Below are 22,123 nucleotides of genomic sequence, written 5' to 3' on the forward strand. Positions count from 1 at the left end.
GGCTCATCTGCAACATTCACCAACCTCCTATTTACCGGTGTTTTTGGTAAACAATCACGAGTTTAGAAATTATGTGAGATTAAATCGAAAAATCTCCAAAGCAATTTGTGAAAATGATTTGTGTGAACACACATGCATGTGAATTAAATGCAGTCATCGCATGAACGATAATGACATAAAAAAGACTTTAAATGAAGTTAAGTTGAGATAAATGACAAGGTAAAATGAAATAGTAAAAATACATGTTCTGTTTAAGGAAACAAAAGACCAATGAAGAGACTGGACACAGACACATACATGTTTCTCACTGAACTGTTTCACTCTTTGACTCGAGTACTCCAGTGGTATGGAGATTATATATGAAATCTTGCAACCCTTAATCCCATGTATGAGTCTGATATTTATTCTATTTACAAAGTAACTATTGATGACGGTTATGACCACTAAGGAACTGCTGCATTCACTCTATGTTCAAACTTCAGGCTCCTACTAGCGTGTTTATGTGTCATCCACGACTTTATCTATTTAAAACCCATGTTGAGTTGTAACTACTTCCAACTTCCTCATGAACCCCTGATAGTAATTGCTCCAACATGTTGTTGATGTTGCTTACCAAGGATTCTGGACTTGTAACTTTACTAAGTCTTTCAAACTTATGTGGTTCAGTTGACTGGGTTTCTTGCCTAAATAAAGGCCCTTGTTGACTCCCCTTTTCAAGATTTTAGACATGTTTCCAAGCGATCCTGGTCTTGGGGATTTATTCCTGAGATTCCTATAAGATTCCTCCAAACCACATTTCCCCGTGTCGACAGCTCGGTTGATCCCTCGTTCTTAGTCTATCAACGCTTCATCATTAATTCTCTTTACAACTTCATTAATGCTTTCTCACAATAAATCTCTTTTTATTTACATTCTTTGTTGACTTTCTACTAGCTGAAAAATCCAAGTGTAATAGATCCCCCCCCCCCAAAATGTCATTGTCGAGCCATATCTGAAGGGAGAAAGGTGGCATTTTTTGTGACCACTTTGTGACTATTCACCTTTGTACACGTCACATACGTGCATGCAGATCCGCGATGTTTACTTCCTATTTCCTAGGAGGATTAAATGAACTGAAATCATTTAGAATTGCTCTAACTTCCATTTTGTCTTTCCTCATGGCTTTTATACGCCATTTATCGAGTCAACCAACACGTGGACGATATTTTCTTGGGAAAAACTAAACCATTTTTTTCTCTACTTAAACGTGCTTACTCAAAAAAAATTCTACTTCTTTCCCGTTTTTGTAGCTCACCTTAGAGAAAACCAAAAACCTAGATTTTGTTTCCTTCTTACTTAAGATCTTACTCAGAAAACCCATACCTTTCAATGGCGCTTCCAAAACAACACCATGCGGGTTTCACAACTGAGATTGAGCTTCCCATCTTCGTTACGATCGTGCCTAAGTACCAGAGTCTCCCTTAGTAGCAGAGAGCAGAAAGGTCTGGTATCACTCTGCCTTCATTCCTTACGTGCTTGCTGGTAAGGTGCATGCATTTATGGGCCCTTTACCCAAATACATTAAGAAACCCAAACTGCTTCAAGATTACTTCTCTATATATTGTGGGTATGAACCACTGGTGTTCATTGATGAACCCTTCAAGTTTAATTTCTTCAAGAACCAGGTCCTCCGTTCCTCTCCCCCGCCTGAGGATGTTAAGTACATTGAATGGTTGAATAAGATTTAGAGAAGGAGAGCATATTACTTGAAGGATTTAGGTATTTATGGCCTAAGCCAACTATCTAGGGTGAGTCTCCCTTATAATCCTCACATGTTGATTGCTTCCATGTGTTTCTAGGATACATCCATAAACACTTTTCAACTACCCTGTGGGATGATAACTCCCACTTTCTTTAACATAGCCTTTATAGCTAGTGTTTGACCAACTAGGTTTTACTTCGATCCTGTAAAGGTTACAAGAACTGGTACTGCCTTCTCCTTCTCCAGGATAGCTTACAACTATTTCATAGAGGATCATCGAGATACAACAAACGATATTTTTATGCACAAATATATTTCCTTTCTTACTTGATGGCTATTGAGGTGTGTATTTTGCGTTCGGTCCATTCATGTGGCTAAAAAATACATGCCCCTTGCAACCCAACTCCATGAGGGTAGAAAAATTTATATGAGCAAATTGATACTCATGGGACTTTACGAGTCTTTGGCCTTGGCAGTTGCTGATATGGTAAGACCGGAGAATCCCAATAGTCTCCAAATAGGTGGACCTATTTGGATCTTGTAGTTGTAGTTGAAATCCACTTTTGAATCCTCTTTAAAGACCAGAGTTCCTCCCAACCCAACGACAAGAATTGAGGGGCATCGACTAGCTAAGCTTACTCCCAACGACGGGAAGGCATTCTCTTTGGAGATATTTGAAGATTATCTCCAGATGTTTTGCAGGTGTAAAACCTTCACTGAGTTGATGACCCTATTTTCCAATTGACAGTGTAGTCCTGACTAGTTCAGGAAACCTTACCCCAACTGGTCCTGACAAGAGCAAGACGAGATATATAGAGTTCTATTTTCCTGCTTCAATCCCACCCTTATCTGGATTAGGCTTACCACTTCACTGGTAGGTTTAAGGGTTGCCCCTTACCAACCAAACTTGGTGGCCAGACAAATCGGGTTGAGCGAGTTGCTACCTAAGTGTGTCATTCCTAGAGTTGAAACCTTATTCTGCATGCTTGACACTGCTACTGAGAGGTGGCTCAAGGGCAGCCGTTTAGTTTACATAAAGAAAGAAGTTTTCTTCCATGCTTTCGACTACATACTTTCTTATCATTGTACTCAGGAGTTCGAAGAATGGTGGGCACAACACTGGTCCCTCGTGCCTGACCATACAATGATGGCCCAATGTTTAGTTGATGCATTTTCTTTCCTAAGAGAAAGAGGTGTGTTTGTCACAAGGCCCTAATGATTGCGATACAACCCAATATAGAGTCTTCTAAAGATATAGTACCAAATAAACTTAGAAACTTCCCGATCTAGCCGTTACCCAGTGTCAATATCATTATGATGACCTCAGGCTAACAACGTCACCCTTTTTAGAGTTGTAATACACATGAGTCTTCTAGTACCATGGACATGTTCTACTGAGACATTCAGAAAAAAAAATCCACTAGAGCATGATTATAAGATATTATAATAAGTGATCTTCTCACATCCATCCTACTTTGACAATTAAGATGTCACATTAAATACACACTTTTTAAATCTAAAACACCTTTCATTTTTTATTCTCACTTACTTAAAAGTTAGAGTATTTACAAATACTTTATAGTCAGAACGAAGCATTACAAAACACTCAAAACACCATAGATTTCCATCATATATGAATCCCCCTTTGCTTTTGTGAGAATGCCGGTCTTTGCAAAATCAAAATTATTAATATATAAAAATAAATATTGTATTGTAATTTGAATATGGCAAGTATATAAAAAAATCTAAAAAGTTAAAAATTACTTCCTCCGTCTCCTAAAAAGTGTCTCATTTGTACTTTTTCTGTCTCAAAATAATTGTCCTTTTACAATATCAATATAACATTTATTATTATTTTTCCACTATCATACCCTTATTTATTAGCTTTCACTTTATTCAACCACCCTTTTAACTATAATTAATAGGGATATTCTAATAAACGATATTAGATTTATCATCAAAACCAACCCATCTAATTATTTTCTTAAAAACTGTGAATGGTTGAAATTAAACATTTTTAATGAGATGGAGGAGAGAGTAATAAAGAAGGAAAAATGTGAAACATTATTATTAACGGATTTAATCAAACATATTATTACAACCATTTTTCCTCTCTTTTTCAGAACCAACCCCTTAACACTCTGCCTCCATAAATCTAAAATCTACCTTTGGGTCTGTCGGGTGTGTGAGAACCGGTGAGCGAGCGAGCTAGCGCCAAAAAAATGGAAGATGCTGAAACGAAAGAAAGAATCGAAGAAACAGTTCTGAAGATCTTACAAGAATCAAACTTGGATGAAGTCACTGAATCCAAGATTCATAAGCAAGCCTCCAACGAACTCGACCTCAACCTATCTCAACCTCCTTTCAAAGCCTTAGTCAAGCAAATCATCGAAGCTTTTCTCAAACAGAAGCAACATCAGCAAGAGGAAGAGGAAGAAGATAAGGAGGAGGAAGAAAAACAAAAGCTCAAACAAGTTGGAGTTTCCAACAGAAACAACAATGTCTATGATGATTTCGGCGATCTCGTTATCTGCGAGGTCTGTTTCGACTTTTTAACTGTTTTTTCATTTCAGTGATGAATTGAACAGAAAAGGGTTACTCTTGAATTTTACTTTGTTTCATTTTTTTGTTTGTTTTTTTTATTTTCAGCTTGGAAAAAAGAGAAAAGTGACAATTTAGGATTTTAAAGGTTAAACAATTAAACTAACTTATGAAAATAGTTTTGGTTTAATTAAGAAAGTTTTGTTTTTCTTCACCAAAAACTTTTCTTAACATGTCTTATCAGTGAACCAGCCATGAAATAGACCGTTCAGTGATCTAAGATACAATTATATATTTTGAAAGGATATATAATCTATATTTTTCTATTTAAAATCTATAATATCTTAAATTCTCGCTACAAAGTAGAAATGATGTTTTACATTGTTAGTCTTAGATAAGAATCATAATCCTAAGGCTAGTTTTATTAAATTTATAATCCTTAAAATAACTAAACGACACTACATTGATTCCTTTTTAGCTAATCAATTAGAAAAAGAATAACGGGTAATCAACTAGTCCCTAGTGGAACAATGTTTTACCACTTTAATATAAATTATGCGCTTGATACATATCTTAAGGGTAAAATCATATAAAAGGAACCTAATCTAAGATAACTAACTACTTATCTTTAAGAAATTCAAATTCATGGTTATTTCAATTGAAAAGTAAGAAATCAAACATACAATGAATAAGAATAAAACCCTAATCGTAGTCTTTGTTTTCCCTACTCCGTGATGCCAAAATATGTCTTAGACCGTTGAAATTTTGAAACCTTAACGACTAAACACATTTTACAATTTATAGATTTAAAAAAATGGAAGACCACGTTGTGATTATACTTAATCCCACTGCTATTACTCAATTCCTCTATTTTAGAAATCTGGCTGAATGTTTGAATTGCATTGCTGTGTTATTGGAAACACCACTTTGGCTATTTGAAGCTTGATAACACATATACGTGCTGTGTAGGTGCAACACTACCGACTGTTTCTTGTATTTTTTCCCTCTAATTTTCCTCCTTTTCTTGTTAAGATGATTTTGACTTGGTTTGATCTTTCCAAAAATCTTCAAAATCATTATTATAAGAGTACAAAACAAAAATACATTAACAGTAAAAGCATTTAAAAATAAATAAATTGAATACTAACAATTGTTGGGTGAGAATATGGGTACAACAATGTCTAGAGATGGGGGGGGGGGGGGGGGGGGGGTTAAATAGACCAAAATTCCCTTTAGACAATTTGAAAAACTTTTTAGGCCCCATAAAACAAAATCAGAGATTTTAAGAAGCGCGGAAGAAAAACACAAAAGAAGAGAGCTTTGAAGCATCTCAATGAATCAATCCATATGAAATGGTACATGAAGTTACCATGAGATTGATTACTTTTAGTGTAAGTCACTTACAAGTCAATCGAAGCTGCTTTAAACGAAGCGATTTAAAAATACATTACTTAGATGTTCTTAACAATACATAACTGACTTCATGATGATTCCATAAAATTGATCTACCATAAACATATGCTTATACATTAAAGGGTTAAATATATTTGTGATCCTCCTAAATATTTCATATTTTACTTTTAGTCCCTCAAAAAATTTCCTTCAAAGAATGATCCTCCTAAAAATTTTCACCAAAACTTTTGGCCTTTCCTGCTAAAATTGCCACTAATTCAGTCGCTAAGTAGTAAACAGTCACTGAACTGTCAATAATTTTGTCACTAAGATTTGAAAAACCGTCGCTAAGTTGTATGAGAGACCAAAAGTATGGATACAAAATTTTAATAGGACCATTCTTTAAAGGAAATATTTTGAGGGACTAAAAATTAAATATGAGATATAAGCATAGTTTGACCTATATGGTATACAATCAATGAAATCATGCAATAATGCAAGAACAAATTTAAACGAATACTTGTAAAGTAAAAGAAATTGGGAAATGAAAAGATACACAAAGATATATAGTGCTTCGACATTCGTCCCCGCTTTGCCTAAGTGCACTCTTAAATGGATGATTCCATCGAAATATAATCACGGTCTTCCACTATTTTGATAAAATGTTTACATCGTTTTAATTACAAAGAATTATCACACGATAATTTCCTCTGGTGATGCAGACATTAAACTGCTAATAAAATATAATATCTCTCAAGAACTAGATCTAATAACCTCGTTATCCATAATAACCTGCTCGAAGTATTCGTGTGGTAATCCCCCTGATCCCACAAATTTATTGTCTGGGCGATTTCCATTAACTGAGCATATATTGGACAACTCCCAACTTTGTCTACAAATAATCTTTCTCAAACACCACCAAAGAAGGACAACTTCCTACTCCACCTTATGGGTCGTTGATACTAGATGTTGTTATAGTGTTCCTTGGAGTATAATGGAAACTCTTATCTTGATAGATAACAACTCAATGCCAAAATACACTCAAGAAACGATACTTGCACCTATTACAAAAAACAAACAGCCACACATAAAAACATTAGATACCCTAATCTACCACTAGTCTCCCTTACACTCAATATTTTGAGGAGGTACCATAATCAAACGAAAAATACTAAGGATGAAGATGGTGAATAGGGCCAGGTAATCTCAACAACCACTGACATTACGAGTTGTTAGTCAAGTAATTGAGTTTTCATGAATGATGAACACACATACAAGTTTCAATCAAGTTTCTAGGTGAGTGGGTCTTGGTTCTTGATTGTTATCAGGAGCATGGTCAATTTTCAACAAGATTGATCAACTCATTCTCAAATTCACACAAGAACAACAACCAAATTGCACAAAATAAGATGCAACACAAAGGATAAAGAATTGACATGGATTCAATATCAATAAGGTTGAATGTTTTGAGAATAAGAGAAAGCTATGGTGTAAAGATAAACACACTAAGAAGAGAAGACAACAATCATAGTTTTTGTCTCTATGGATCACCATAGATTTCCCACAAAATGTTACTTTTCCCATAAGAAACAATCATTTAAATAAGTGATGGAAAATTAGAAATTTTGAGGTTTGATTCGAATCAATATGGACAGCCCCCAAAATGGCATTTTTAAAAGCTAATGATTTGAATCATTATTTGCAATTGATTCGAATCAAATGAGATTATGATTCGAATCATGTTCAATTTTTTTATCCAAATCATTTGATCCAGAATGGTGCTCCAATTTTCAACAGGCGAGTGATTCAAATCAAATATAAAACTGATCTGAATCAAATATCATTTCATCCAAATTCAAATGTTATATCTTGTGATTCAAGTTGCTCATGTGGAAATGACAAAATAGTAATTTTCATAGGCTCAAAAAGAGAAATACCAACAAGGATCACATGAATATAATCATGAAATGTAGAGGATTCTCAATGGTACAATTTAGTATTCGAAGTGGTTAGTATCAAATGAAAAGAATAGTACAATCACACAGATGAATTAAGATAACATACAAATTACAAATACCCAATGAGACAATAATCGAATGGTAAAACATTAAAACACAAATTGATACTTAAAGCACGTAAGCGATGCCAAATGATACTATATGCTTTCAACAATATATTGTAATGGACTCCTATCATAAAGTAACATTTCAAAATCTTCTTGTGTTTCCTCCCATTGGAGCAACTGTCGATAATATTAACTCACACGACCTTCAACAATAATAGAAGATTTCTAGCTAGTAACCAGCGGTACAATATTCACTCATGTTATCCTCAAGCGTCTACTAAAATCAATCTCACGGAGGACAAAGGCACCAATGAAGGGGATGTAGAGAAGATAAAATCATTTGGCGGACTAATTCATAGGTGCAATAAACCACGCCTCAACTTTGTTGAACCTGACTTGGGTGGCTATTGTCCCGACCTGATCACAAGGCCCAAATGATTGCGATACAACCCAATATATAGTCTTCTAAAGATATAGTGTCAAATGAGCTTAGAAACCGCAGTCACATAATTTCAACATCATTACGATGACATCAGGCTAACAACAACACCCTTTTTAGAGTTGTAATACACATGCTCTAGAGAGACATTCAGAAGAAAACCATTAGAGCATGATTGTAAGATATTATAACAAGTGATATTATGACATATGTCCCCCTTTGACGATTAAGATGTCACACTAAATACACACTTGTCTAATCTAAAATATATTTTACTTTCGACTTTCATTGACTTAAACTTCATAGTATTTGCATATACCTCATCGTCAGAACAAAACATTATAAAACACAAAAATACGATAATTTTCCATTAGATCTGAATCCACCTTTACTTTTGTGAACAATGCCGGTCTTTGCAAAATCAAAATTATTAATATATAAAAATAAATATTGTATTATAATTTGAATATGGCAAGTAAATAAAAAAAATCTAAAAAGCTAAAAATAAATAAAGAATGAAAAATGTGAGACATTATTATTAACGGATTTAATCAAACATATTATTATAACCACTTTTTTCTCCATTTTTCAGAACCAAACCCTTAACACTCTGTCTCCGTGAATCTAAAATCTACCTTTGGGTCTGTCGGGTGTGTGAGGAACCGGTGAGCGAGCGAGCTAGCGCCGAAAAAATGGAAGATGCTGAAACGAAAGAAAGAATCGAAGAAACAGTTCTGAAGATCTTACAAGAATCAAACATGGATGAAGTCACTGAATCCAAGATTCGTAAGCAAGCCTCCAACGAACTCGACCTCAACCTATCTCAGCCTCCTTTCAAAGCCTTAGTCAAGCAAATAATCGAAGCTTTTCTCAAACAGAAGCAGCAACAGCAAGAGGAAGAGGAAGAAGAAAAGGAGGAAGAAGAAAAACAAAAGCTCAAACAAGTGGGAGTTTCCAGCAGAAACAACAATGTCTATGATGATTCCGGCGATCTCGTTATCTGCGAGGTTTGTTTCGATTTTTTAACTTTTTTTTCATTTCAGTGATGAATTGAACGGAAAAGGGTTACTCTTGAATTTTACTTTGTTTCATTTTTTGTTTGTTTTTGATTTTCAGCTTGGAAAAAAGAGAAAAGTGACAATTCAGGATTTCAAAGGGAGAACTTTTGTCTCCATTAGGGAGTTTTATTCCAAGGATGGCAAGGAACTTCCTTCTTCTAAAGGTGAATTCTGTTATGCTCCTTTTCAAGGTTTCTGCATGTAGGGATTTTGTGTTATCACGTTGTTTTATGGGACTGGTTTATTTTAATTATGATGTTTTATGCAAAGTCTTTCATATGATATTGTTCTGTTTCAAATGTCTTTGGTTTCGCTGCCACTTCAGGAGAGTTGTCTAAAGTTTTTAGAGAGGCTCGGTGTAGATTAGTCATAGATTAATCATGACTAAATAGATAGATTTTTTTTTTTTTTAATTAGGGTTTAACTCTGACAAACATTTTATGAAGGCTTATTTGGACCCTTTGTGGTAGTTTGCCTTGCACACTCTCAAAAATGGCCCTGCACTTCATTTCATATCTAAGAAACAATTGGATTCAAAATGGGTCGGGGTCTCGTTGCCAATATTACTTAATTCTGTCGATATGACTTGACTGGTCTATATATTCCTTACACGGATCATAATTGTTCAGTTTAGAACTAGAAATGATATGTGAAATGATGAGATAATGTCCTGCTGCAGTGGAGTTGTGCTTCCGATGCGTGCGGCGGAGAGGGGGTTGACTTGCAAGGTTAACACTCAAACGTCATAGTCAGTGAGAGAGTAAGGAGTAATGTGAGAGTGAGAACTAATTTGAATGCGTGAAATGACTTGCATTTTTCTTTATATAGTGAGCGGTTTAAAACCCTCCGTTTGAGGTGAGATGCGATTTTTCTTTATATAGTGAGAGCGGTTTAAAACCCTCCGTTTGAGGTTAGATGCGTTGTGGGGGTAGCCGTTAGATCTAATTAGACGGTGATCATCGCCTTTGAAGGCTGAATTGTTGGAGGAATAAAGGATCACGTGCTCTAGGCACTTTGCTGCTTGACAGCGGTTTTGGGCCTGTTGCTTTAGGCCTTGTGAACGGCCTAGAACAATAGTGTCATAAACTGAAACCACCTTTCTTAGATATGTCTATTGTAGATTTTGATTAAAGTGTTCATTGGTTGACTCTATTTATAACACTGGACATTATGATGCATTATAGTTCATGTCATGTAGGCCAACTCCGCTCAGAAAATTTAGATTCTTGTTGATTTGATTTGCAGTTTTTTTTCTTTTACAACACATGTTTCTGTTCTATAATTGAGGGTACGTTCCGAATTCTAACTTTTTTGTGCTTCAGGAATAAGTTTGACTGGGGAGCAGTGGTCAACCTTTAAGAAGAGTGTGCCAGCCATAGAAAAAGCCATTCAGAAAATGGAATCGTGTGTATAAGAATGTGAAGATTTAAGTTTACAGATCGAAGTATTCATCTCATTATCCAGTGATCGAGCAAACCACATTTTTCATCGTCTCAACTCTTATTTGGACGTGGCTTTGTTTTTATTTTTTCGGTTTGTAATCTGAATATTCTGCATCATGGTGTCCTTTTGATACCGGACCATTTTGGCTAGGACTTGAAATCACCGTGAATCCTGTTTTGTTCAGTGTATTGCATCTGGAAAACAACTACTTTAGAAGACTTTAGAGAAGGTGAAATGAATGCCCTATTAGATACAGTAATCTGGTATTTCCTTCCATATTTTTCTTGGCTTCTTTTCTTCCTGTTAGTTCTTTGTGATCACAAGTGTCGTGTTGGTCACTAACACATGTTGAATATCAAACACGCATTTGTTCAGATGTGTCTGATTTAACAAAATTTTATTTAGTTGTCTTGTATCAGTCTCCAAGTTCACTTTCAAATTGTTCATATTGACCCATCTATAATTTCTCTTTTTCCCAAAATTGTTCAATCAAATTGTTCAATAAAAAAAGATTGAATCCTCTCCCTAATGATTTATATTCTCCCAATGTCTTTATATTGTATTCTCAATTCTAAAGTCTTCACAATTTCAAAAATCATTATCACTTGGCCGTTTTTCAAACTTGTTCTCAACTAATTATGCAAAATATGCTTTTAAATAAAAAAATCAACATGATTCAAACTATGCCAAAAATATTAATTCCCATCAATCCATGCAGAAAACCATAGACAATATTTTAACATCATTCTAATCATCCATACAAGAATGAAACAAGAACGCAAAAATCATAACAAAATGAGAATCATGCTCTAGCATGATTCGAGTCATCCATACTAGAATACCTATAAACACAACTTTGAAAGCTTATTCACCCACAAATATCCACCCTGACTTTAAATTAATTAATAGTGATGCTCAACTTTTACCAAGCAATCACATGTCACTTTCTCCACCTTGGAATTACTCTTCAACAAAGTGATCAAATTCAAACAATGTTTAAATTATGATCTAGGTAATGACTTGAGCACATATTTTCTTCCGCAACAAACGTGTCAATCATCATTTTTTTAAATTCTAGCACATTTTAAATGAAAATGTAACCACATGTAGATGTGCTTTGCTCTCTCTTGGTTAGTTGGGGATTTTTCAAATAAAGTACATTTTGACTATTACATTTTTGAGTAATTTTTATCTTCCTAATCATACCCTTTAACCGAATGACTTCTTTCACCCCTTTAACAAGGATAATGTACTCCGCTTGAATAGTAGATAATACTCCACCAAATTTTTGAATTTATTTTCAACTAATATTCATTCCAAAATATCGTAAAACACAAAACCCGAGGTATATTCCCCAGTGTTCACGTTTTCAGGATAATTGTCGCATCACGAAAAATATTCGAGCACATCCCACGTTCGAAAATACAACTGAGTCATCATTGAATTTTATTTATTCCTGAAGGAAAGGGAAAATATCGATAAAATTCAGGGGAAGAGAAATGGGTAAGGAAGTCAGTTATGTAAGGGGAAGATATTAGCACTCCTCACATCCGTTGTACTCAACGGGAACCATTTTGATTGTTCTCTGCGCGAAGAAGTGTTATTATCTAAAGATTATTTGCGAATGATCAAAGGGGAAAATGTTTTACTAATTAGTGTGCTCACCAAGGATTCAGACCCTTGTGCATACATATTCTCATAGTGCAATGAGAAAATCAGAGCTCCATAGTTCGTGATAGATAGGGATGGCAATTTGACTCATCCCCAATGGGCACCCGCAAATTTACCCACAACGAGTAGGGTAAAAATCCACAAAAATGGATACGGGCATGGGCTCGGATAATTATCCACAAAAATAAACGGGTATGGGTGAGGGTATGGGCACCTTGATACTCACCCCGCACCATACTCGCACACTATATATTTATGTATTTTTATTTTTATTTATATATTTTAATTTATATTATTATATAAAAATATATGTCTATAAATTATAAAACGTATATCAATGTTAAACCATTATGTATTTAATATAAGTTTTTATTTATTTCAACAATAAATTATTTGAAAACTTTTTAATATTTTTTAAAAACTTAAAATTATGTGATATTTTATAATTAATCTATTTATTTTTAATAGGAATGCGGGTGTACGGGTGCTAACTTTGGCATCCAAACGAGTATGGGCTCGGGCACGAGGATATTTTCAAATCATGGGTATGAGGATGAGTACTATAGTACCCTGCCCAAACCTTATCCATTGTCATCCCTAGTGGTGGAAAATACAGATGTGTTTGTTATTTTAGTGAACAATGTTGACGTTCGTGTTCTAGCAGTTAAACGCTGCTTGTATACTCGCGTATGAAAGGCTTAAGCATTGTTTGTATTACGGTAGAATAGAAGTAATATGTCCTTTGTGAAAATGTTTTGAATGCCCTAAGACGGAAAAATGAATTTGGTGAGTTGAAATTGATTTTAATTTTGAAAAGATTGTCTTGATTTGAATTGTACTAAAGTCTATGAATGAGGTCGAATACTTTGAATAATTGTGGCCTACGTTCTGTATTCAAAGGTACTAAGAACAAGGATATGAATAGTCCCTCTGATCCTTCTCCACTACTTAAGGCTCATGACGCGCAATTTGCATCGTATTTTAAAGTAATTTTGGATTTACTTACAAAAGTGATTTTAGTCTTCAATGAACCAGGAAAGAAATGGGTGAAGATTTGTCGCACTATTGTCTTGTGGAAAAATGTTGGATGTGGGGCAGAAGACTTGACAACTATTCGATTTGAATTGCACTAAAATCTATGAGTGAAGGCGAATACTTTGAATAAATAGGACCTATGTCTCGTACTCAAAGATACTTAGAAAAATGATAGGAATAATCTCTCTCATTTTTCTCCACTACTTAAGGCTCGTGGCGCATAATTCAAATCGTAACTGACAAGTTGTTGAAGAAGATTCCCCTTGTTATGCTTGATGTTCACAGTCTTGTTTAATGGTATATTAAGTGTGACTTAATCGTGACACCTCATTAAATATTAGGACGTTATTCTTAAAGTATATGTACTCAAGCTTTACTGTCAGATAGGACTACAATAATGCATATAGACTATTATGTAAGTATATTGTGATCGTATCTAGTGGGTCATGGGTACGAGATATCAAGTATTCACATAGGTATAAATATGAGGAGTAATATTTATACTGATTGACCCATTATGAGAATACTACATGCTTTTTTATGTATGTGTAAGTTATTCTTATAGTGATAATTTTGTATACCATTCTTCGACCAATATGGACCCTAGAAATGAAGTAAAGTACTTTACTGTTAATTCAACATTGTTTGTAGTAAGATAACCATGAAAATGGTTGTTGGGTACTCTACAAATCATTTTGAGGGACATGAGTGATTTAAATATATTAGAGTAATATTTATGGGCCAATTGATAGAGATGACTGGAAAATACATGGTCATGCTAAAGTAAATAAATATGTGATATTTGATTTATTTTTTGTTATCAAGTATACTCAGGTATCAAGAAATATAAATATACAATGGTGACACGTTTTATGTCTTGTGTTCAATATAGATATAAGGGTAAAAAAGTAATTTTACACATGATCATTATCTTATAAAGGTTACGTCATATCATATGATATTCTCATCACATGGATTGCAATGATGTGTTGCTAGATATCATTCATTATTTATAATATTAAATATGAGAGTTAATATTATTTCCAAAGTTACGAGAACATACATGGTCACACGCATATACTATTGATAATGAAACAATAACAATGAATTATTTACATTAATAAATAAACTTAAATAAATGTTGTCGTCAGAGTTCACACTCAGGACTGACACGTTACGCTAAACCCATTTAACTCAACTAGAACATATCAGTTGAGCTACCTCACCCACCAAATATAATTTATTTGATTAAATATGGTTTGATAAAATAAAAGAGAAGAGATAATTAATAAAATTAACTATGATTTAATTAAGTTAATATTTTATTTTATTTTTTAAAATGAATTTAATTAAATATGAATAATATATTACTTAATTTAATTAAAAGAGTTTATTTAAATATAAGTAAAATTGAACTTATTTTAAAAAATTCCAAAATAAAAGCAATAGAGTTTTAACATCTCTCTATAGAAATATATGAGTTCTTTCTGTTGCTAATTCTAATTGTCGGTATTCTAAGAAAACTATCTTACCCCAATTTTGTCCGAGTTTTTGTTTTATTTTTAATTTTAGTAGATATTTGTGTGGTTTTTATATTTTTTAGAAATAATTATTTTAGTGATATTTTGTTATTTCCTCAATATAATAAAAATATATAGTTGCATTAATTGTATTGCACTTTTATTTTATTTTGTATAAAAAATACATAAACAATGTTTTCTATTTTATTTTTAATTGTTATTTTCAATTTTATATTAGTAGGTAAGTAATGAATTGTAGAATTATTGGTATGATCTTTTCAATTTGACAAAATCAAATCAAATATTTTTTTGATTTTGTTTTGTTTGTTTTTGTTCATTACTTTTTTATTATTATTGATTTCATTTTCTTTTTTACTTAACCTAAGTTTTAGTATAAATAGGATCCCCAGTTAACACAAAAGGGGAGAAGAATTACACACAACTACACAAGAGAAAAACCTACACAAACCTCCCCTCTCTCACGTGTTCTTCTTCTTCAAGAATTAATATAATCCTTCAATATTCATAAACAACACTCATACCTCCATCAAAACTTCACACGCATTCATCCATCAAGAGTCAATTCAAAACCAATATCATAAACCATTATACCATTATACCATACATCACAATATTCATTCAAATTATCATTACAACATAAACATCAAACATAAACTTGCATCCTTTAAACAAAATCACGCATCATACTAGCTAAATCTACACAACAATCATAAATCAAACACAAACCAATTCAATACATAACTACAACCATTCAAAACTAAAAGGAGCAAGAAAAGTGGAAGAGGAGGAAAAGGGGAACAAAGAAGATGACGAACCGATGCTCCCCTCCACTGCGCGAATCACTCCCTCCGATCAACCACCAACAACCTTGGCCCCACCTCTGTCCAGCTCCACACCTCCTCCGTGACCATCTCCTTTGACAAAGACGCATCCTTCAACTGCATCGACTTCACCTGTGACGTGAAATCGGATGCTGACACACCGTGCACTCCTGCATCATTCTCGCTGTTCAGAGTTGCGTGCAACATTTTCTCCGGCCATCGTACAATCATCCTGGTTGGTATCTTCCTTCTCCCTTTTTACGATAAACTCTTTTGATTTTCTTTTAGCTTTGTATGTGTTTTTGGATCTTGGATATGTACATATGTTGGATTTGTGTTTGATTATAGTTTGGAAAGCAAAAGCAATTTTGCCATGGTAACGAATTTGAGAGGAAGAGAGATTTGTGTCATTTTTTGTCTTTCTTTCAAAAAGAGATCACGTGAGTGAGAAGAGGGAAATGAAGAAGGAGTTAGGGATTTCATTTTCCCTCTTTTATTCATTTTAGTTTTTTAAAATTTATTTGTTATTATTATTATTATTTTCTTTTATTATAATTGTAAGACACATATCATGTTATGTATGGTTAAGCTAAAATTTAAAGTGGAGGAATTCTATACAGGATTCCCCATTGGGTCTACCATGGACCCTTATCTTATGACCATAGGATTAAGATCCAATGGCCTAATTCATGGGATCTTGTGGCCAGATATAAGCCTTTGGCATATCCAGTGACTTAGATTGAAGCTACCTTTTTTAGCTCTTTTTTGTTCTTGTGGATTAATGGGCCTATCAAATAGGCCTCATGCATTTTTTTAAACCCATGCCCCTTATTCAATTTTCATTCCCCTTTGGGATTAACATTTATCCTTTTTATTTTATTAATTAATTATTTTATTTTATTTTATTTATTGTTAGGAAAATACAAAATGAAAATATTAAAATAAAATTTAGAAAATACAAAAATAATAGTTATGTTTCTTTTTAAATAAATTCCCCTCTTTTATATAACAAACGTGGAACGAGCAAATGCATTCACTCGTATCCCATTTAAAATACCCCTAATTAACCTGAAAGAAATGAGTGAATGCGTATTCATCTATTTCTCGAATAATCGAGGGTTTACCTAACATTTCGTCTGAACGATCATTTGTCTTCCAACAACAATTTCACCATAAACTTAGGATTAAAAGAGAAATGAATTTGTTTCTCGAACAACCGAAGGCTTAACGCACGCTTCGCCCGAATCGGTTATCCATCCTCCACACATAAAAATAACCTCAACTCATCAAATTAATATTTTTTTCTCTGTGCAATCAAAATGAACTTTTTTACAAAAGAATAGTGTTTTATTCATTCCAACGCAAAATAAAAACAAACACTTCAGCCTCCATAATGAGAGCATACAAGCAAATGTTTAACCGCTCGAACGCGACCTGAACACTATTCATTAAAATCAACCAACACATAAATATTTTATACCAAAGAATTATGTAGCCTTGAGTTCCCCATGACACTCGGGGATACACAAGAGTGAGATTCAACGTCTCGTCAGGCCCATTAATAAAAAACTAAAATTTCTCCCCTTTTGTAATTATCTTTTATAAAGAGAAAAACTGCAAACATTTTTTGATTAACACGTCACCTAAACTAATTATAAGGTTCCCGTTGAGTAAAACGAATATGAGAGGTGCTAATACCTTTCCTCACATAATCGACCCCTGAACCCGAAACTAGTGATGACCATGTTTCTGTTCTTCAAGGGTTTTATCGACGTTTCCCTTTAAAAATAAAACTTCGGTGATGAATCTATAGTTATTTCGGGCGTTAGTATGCTCATGTATTTTTTTGCGCCGCAATAAAAACGACTAGCATCACATTCCACTTTGTTCTCGAGTGGACTTCATATAGATTATGGTATTTTCTACATTCGTGATCAATGTTAAAGCACAATTCAATAGATATTCTAATATTCCTAACTTATGTTTGATTTATGATTAATGATTTAACTAAGATTCGTTCATCAAGATTGTTCCACTAAGAGGATCAAATTTTGAAAACCCCATATTTAATCTCCAACAAATGCCACTAAGAACAACAACGAAAAAAATAAATAGTAGAAAAATAAAAACTAAGAAATTCTCAAAAACAAACATATATACAAGCCACCAAACACAAGAAAAAAAGAGGGAAAATATAAGATAATACACATATAATAAAAGAAGGGGGTACAAAGGTTAGATATTAGCCCAAAGAAACCACCATCAATAGAAAAGAGTCATCTAGGGAAAAGACCAAGTACACTTCACTGCAAGAATGAGGTCATAAACTATCAAATTGTTATTGAATCCAATAGAGAATAAGGTTCGCAAGGCTAGCACAAAAAACCATGAGTTGACCATAGACCAACCAAAATACCATTCTAAGCTAGGAAAATACAATTTTCTTCCCCATCCTTCACACTGGTAAACGAACTTGGAAATATTTTCATTTTAGAATTTTCATATGGACCACACAACCGAATGTAAGATCATGGAAGACCCACTCATAATCGTCACTTATTCCAGTGAGATAAACACCTCAAAAGGATTCAAAAGATCCCTAGGAAGAATTAAAAACCACTCCAACCACCTCCAACCACCTAAAAATCGTATACCAAACAAACGCCACAACCTCACATGTCATAAACAGATGAGAAACCAATTTGATTGGTTTCTCGCACATAGGACAAGAAACTCCATGTGAATCAACTAAGACGCTATGTTTAAGTAAGTTATCTCTAATAGGATATCCTCTACCAGTTTTACTTCATAAATTTTAATTTTAATTTTTAGGTTATATGGTTTTAATCATTTTTATTATTATAAATTATAAAATTTGGCCATGCATTTATTGAATTTATGGATTCGTCACTGCTCAAGAGTAAGATTTGTTTTTAATTTTGTTCATATATTAAAATTTTAATTCGTGATGTATTTTGTTAGAAATAATTTTTTTTTATGTTTTACTATCAACTAATATGTGATATAATTAAAATATATTACTTGAATTGCATTATTATTAATATTTTATCATTTTATCATTTTTAGTTATAGGGAAACTCAAGTCACGAGTTTAGTTACAAATAGATCCTAATAAAGATTTATATAGAGTTACATTATTCACCTTACTAACCACTTTTGTAGGGATGGGTTGGATCAAACTCCAATTCTATGTATCAAAGCCTACAAATCAGACCATGGACCACTCACCAATTATATCCATGCACCAAACCCATATTGGTTGGACATAAAGCCTGAAAAGAGTTCATATAGAGTGTCCTTCATCATCTTAAAAGTCAGATTTGTAAGGATAAGTTAGACCAAACCCCAATTCTATCATGGTATCATGAGTCTATTGATTTGAAGCACGCGTCATTTATATTCGTAGCAAACTCAATAGTGTTTGGTATAAATGGATGTATTGGAAAAACGAAGTCCATAAATTGATAACTTCGAACCACCCACCGTTTATATCCACAAAGCAAGTCCAATAGTGTTAGGTGTGAGGGGTGTATTATAAAAAATCCAAACCCCACATTGATTAAAGATAGATCTTAAGAAAGGATTATATAAAGTGACACCCTTTATCTTACAAGTTTGTTTTGTAGGGATGAGTTTGACAAAATCTAATTCCATTATTAGTGGGTTTAAATATATGAACGGGTCTAAAAAATGTACAACGTTTTTGGTTTTTGTTTTGGTAAATTTTATAATATGGATTTGCTTCCTATAAAAATAAAATAAAAACTATTATTTGTAGATATCGACATTAACTTTGTGTTACAAAATTTATGACATGGCAAGCATCAACGAATGTGATATTGTTTTGTCGAATTAATGAGTATACTAGCACGAAAAACTCATTATTTATTTTTACCCATCAAATTTACCTTTCAAAATCATTAGGGTTAATCAATTTACCCAAATAAAAATACTTAATATGGAGTCTGCAAAGGAATGTTTTTGGCTCAGACAAATGAGGTGAAGGTGTCAAAAATACAAGAAAAGGGGGGGGGGGGGGATTGGGTTTTAAAAACAAAATCTTTTTACCAACTCAAAAACTCCACACAAACAAGAGAACAAAGAGAGAGAGACACAAGGATTTTTATCCTGGTTCGTTTGAAATCAAAGTTACTCCAGTCCACCCGCCAAGATGATTTCTCCTTATACACAAGAACTTAATCCACTATGATCAAACAGATTAGAAAAAATCACAAAGAACAACTTTCTTTGTCTTCTCAAGGATTCGACTATTACCTAGTCTCCTTAAGGAAAAATTACAAAGAACAACTTTCTTTATCTTCTCAAGGATCCAACTAAAACCTAGTCTTCTTAAGGAAATACAAATAAATAAGTTTGAATAGCTTTTTGTGTTACAAGTTGCTTCTACACAAGTAGATTTTACACAAATGAAAAACAAACACTTAAAGAAAAACTATGCTCAAAGTTGATAGTTTTTCATGTAGAAACAAACTTTTCAAATTGTTATAATATTTTTTTTCAAGTCTCCAAGTCCTTATATAGCATAAGAAAGAGATTGTTGGATGGCAAAATCGGGATACCAAAAGAGCAGATGTCCATTATTGGATTGGTGACATGAGTGATGCATAGAACAGTACTTCGCCCATAATTTCAGTGACACGAGTGACGTATAGTATTGTCATTCGTCCATAATTTTAGGAGTGGAAGGAATATTTGATTTGTACCATGTACTATTTGATCACGTATCCACTTTGATCTTATCTTCAAATTCATTAGCTTATGAGAAACAATTGATGAAGCATGAAAAGAAGAAACACAAAGATGAAATCAAAATCTTCGGTCAGAATCTTGACCATGTCAGCATCTGACTTGAGATCTTCAGAGTCTTCAGCTAAGTAACAAAACTTCAGAAGCTTGAAAATTAAAGTCGCCTCCAGAAGCAGATGTAGAGAGAACATTGCAGCAACAACATAACATCTTTCCAGAACTTCTCAGGAGTGATTAGCACAAAAGCGAAATTCATAGACTTTTGTATAATTCCAGTCAATTCACTGTCAAGTTTTCACCTAGCCTATGTGGATCTTCTTTTCAGATCCTTTAGGTTTAAACACTATTGCAATATCTCCATTTTATTTTGAGATACACCTCTTGGTCATTCCCACTTTCTTGGTTTTGACACCACTTTTATATCAGTTCTTGGTTATGACATCACAATTCAGAGACACACCTTCATGGTTAACCTTCTTCTTGGTTTTGACACTACTTTTATTTTAGTTCTTGGTTATGACACCACAATTCATGGACACACCTACATGGTTAACCCCCTTCTTAGTTTTGACACAACTTTTACTTCTGTTCTTGGTTATGACACCACAATTCAGGGACACACTTACATGGTTAACTCCCTTCTTGGTTTTGACACCACTTTTATTTTAGTTCTTGGTTATGACACCACAATTCATGGACACACCTACATGAGTTAAACCTATCTCTTGGTTTTGACACCACCTTTACATTTCCGCTCTTGGTTATGACACCGCTTTCTTTTTGGGACACACCTTTTTGGTTCTTCCCCATTTCTTGGTTTTAATACTACTTTTACCCTTTTCTTTACGGGTTAAACACCACCCCCAATCATAACTTTTTCTCAGTCTTTGTCCTCCGAACTAAGGAGCTCTGACTTCCTTATTGCACTATAAGGATACGTAGGCACGAGGATGCGAATACTTGGGGAGCACCTTCTTTTCTTTTCTTTTCTTTTCTTTATCCTCCCCAGTTTCATGAACTACAAGACTCTGAATTTCTCATTGCACTATGAGAATACGTAGGCATGAGGGACACAATCCTCCTCGAGCACTCCCTTTTCTTAAACCCCTTTGTTTATTGCAGGCACATGAAGATTATAACACTCATCCAAGCAAGAACATTCAAAATGGTTCCCATGGAGTACCATGGATGTGAGGGGTGTTAATACCTTCCCCTTGCATAACTGATTCCCTTACCCATTTCTCTGTTTCTTTTCCCTTGGGGTTTATCGATATTTTCCCTTCCCTCTTTTGGGATAAATAAAGTTCGATGGCGACTCTGTTGTACCTTCGAGCGTGTGATGCGTTCGGTGGGCATATTTCAGCTAGCTTCAATTGGCGACTCTGCTACGGAATAACCTAGTTGCTAGGAGGAGTCAAGCCTAGTTTTGTTTGTTGGGTGTTTATTTTTAGGTTTGACTATATTAGCTTTTATGTTATTTATTTCATGTTTATTGCTTTATATTTTGCATATTTGCTAACCCCATTCTGGATATTTGTTTTGTTGATGTTGTGGGGATGTGTTGATGTTACTTGAGAGAAGCTCTACA

At 33.8% G+C, this 22,123-nt stretch overlaps 1 protein-coding gene and 1 pseudogene across 1 annotated transcript; both read left to right on the forward strand.

Annotated features, from left to right (window-relative positions):
- The first annotated feature begins 3,936 nt into the window (after positions 1 to 3,936).
- Positions 3,937 to 4,435, forward strand: LOC127102274 (RNA polymerase II transcriptional coactivator KELP-like; annotated as a pseudogene).
- Positions 4,436 to 8,709: 4,274 nt separating this feature from the next.
- On the forward strand, positions 8,710 to 10,955 carry LOC127102273 (RNA polymerase II transcriptional coactivator KELP). Its single transcript, XM_051039666.1, has 3 exons — positions 8,710 to 9,185; positions 9,295 to 9,400; positions 10,559 to 10,955. Exons 1-3 carry the CDS (start codon positions 8,871 to 8,873, stop codon positions 10,648 to 10,650), a joined length of 513 nt encoding a protein of 170 aa, XP_050895623.1. The 5' UTR covers positions 8,710 to 8,870; the 3' UTR covers positions 10,651 to 10,955.
- Positions 10,956 to 22,123: the final 11,168 nt, after the last annotated feature.

This window comes from Lathyrus oleraceus, chromosome 7, assembly GCF_024323335.1.
Source record: "Lathyrus oleraceus cultivar Zhongwan6 chromosome 7, CAAS_Psat_ZW6_1.0, whole genome shotgun sequence".
Taxonomy (NCBI): Eukaryota; Viridiplantae; Streptophyta; class Magnoliopsida; order Fabales; family Fabaceae; genus Lathyrus; species Lathyrus oleraceus.

Coding starts and splice junctions, on each gene's coding strand:
- LOC127102273 (XM_051039666.1), top strand. CDS start 8,871: ATGGAAGATGCTGAAACGAAAGAAAGAATCGAAGAAACAGTTCTGAAG. Junction 9,186..9,294: donor GCGATCTCGTTATCTGCGAG/GTTTGTTTCGAT, acceptor TTTGATTTTCAG/CTTGGAAAAAAGAGAAAAGT. Junction 9,401..10,558: donor GGAACTTCCTTCTTCTAAAG/GTGAATTCTGTT, acceptor TTTGTGCTTCAG/GAATAAGTTTGACTGGGGAG.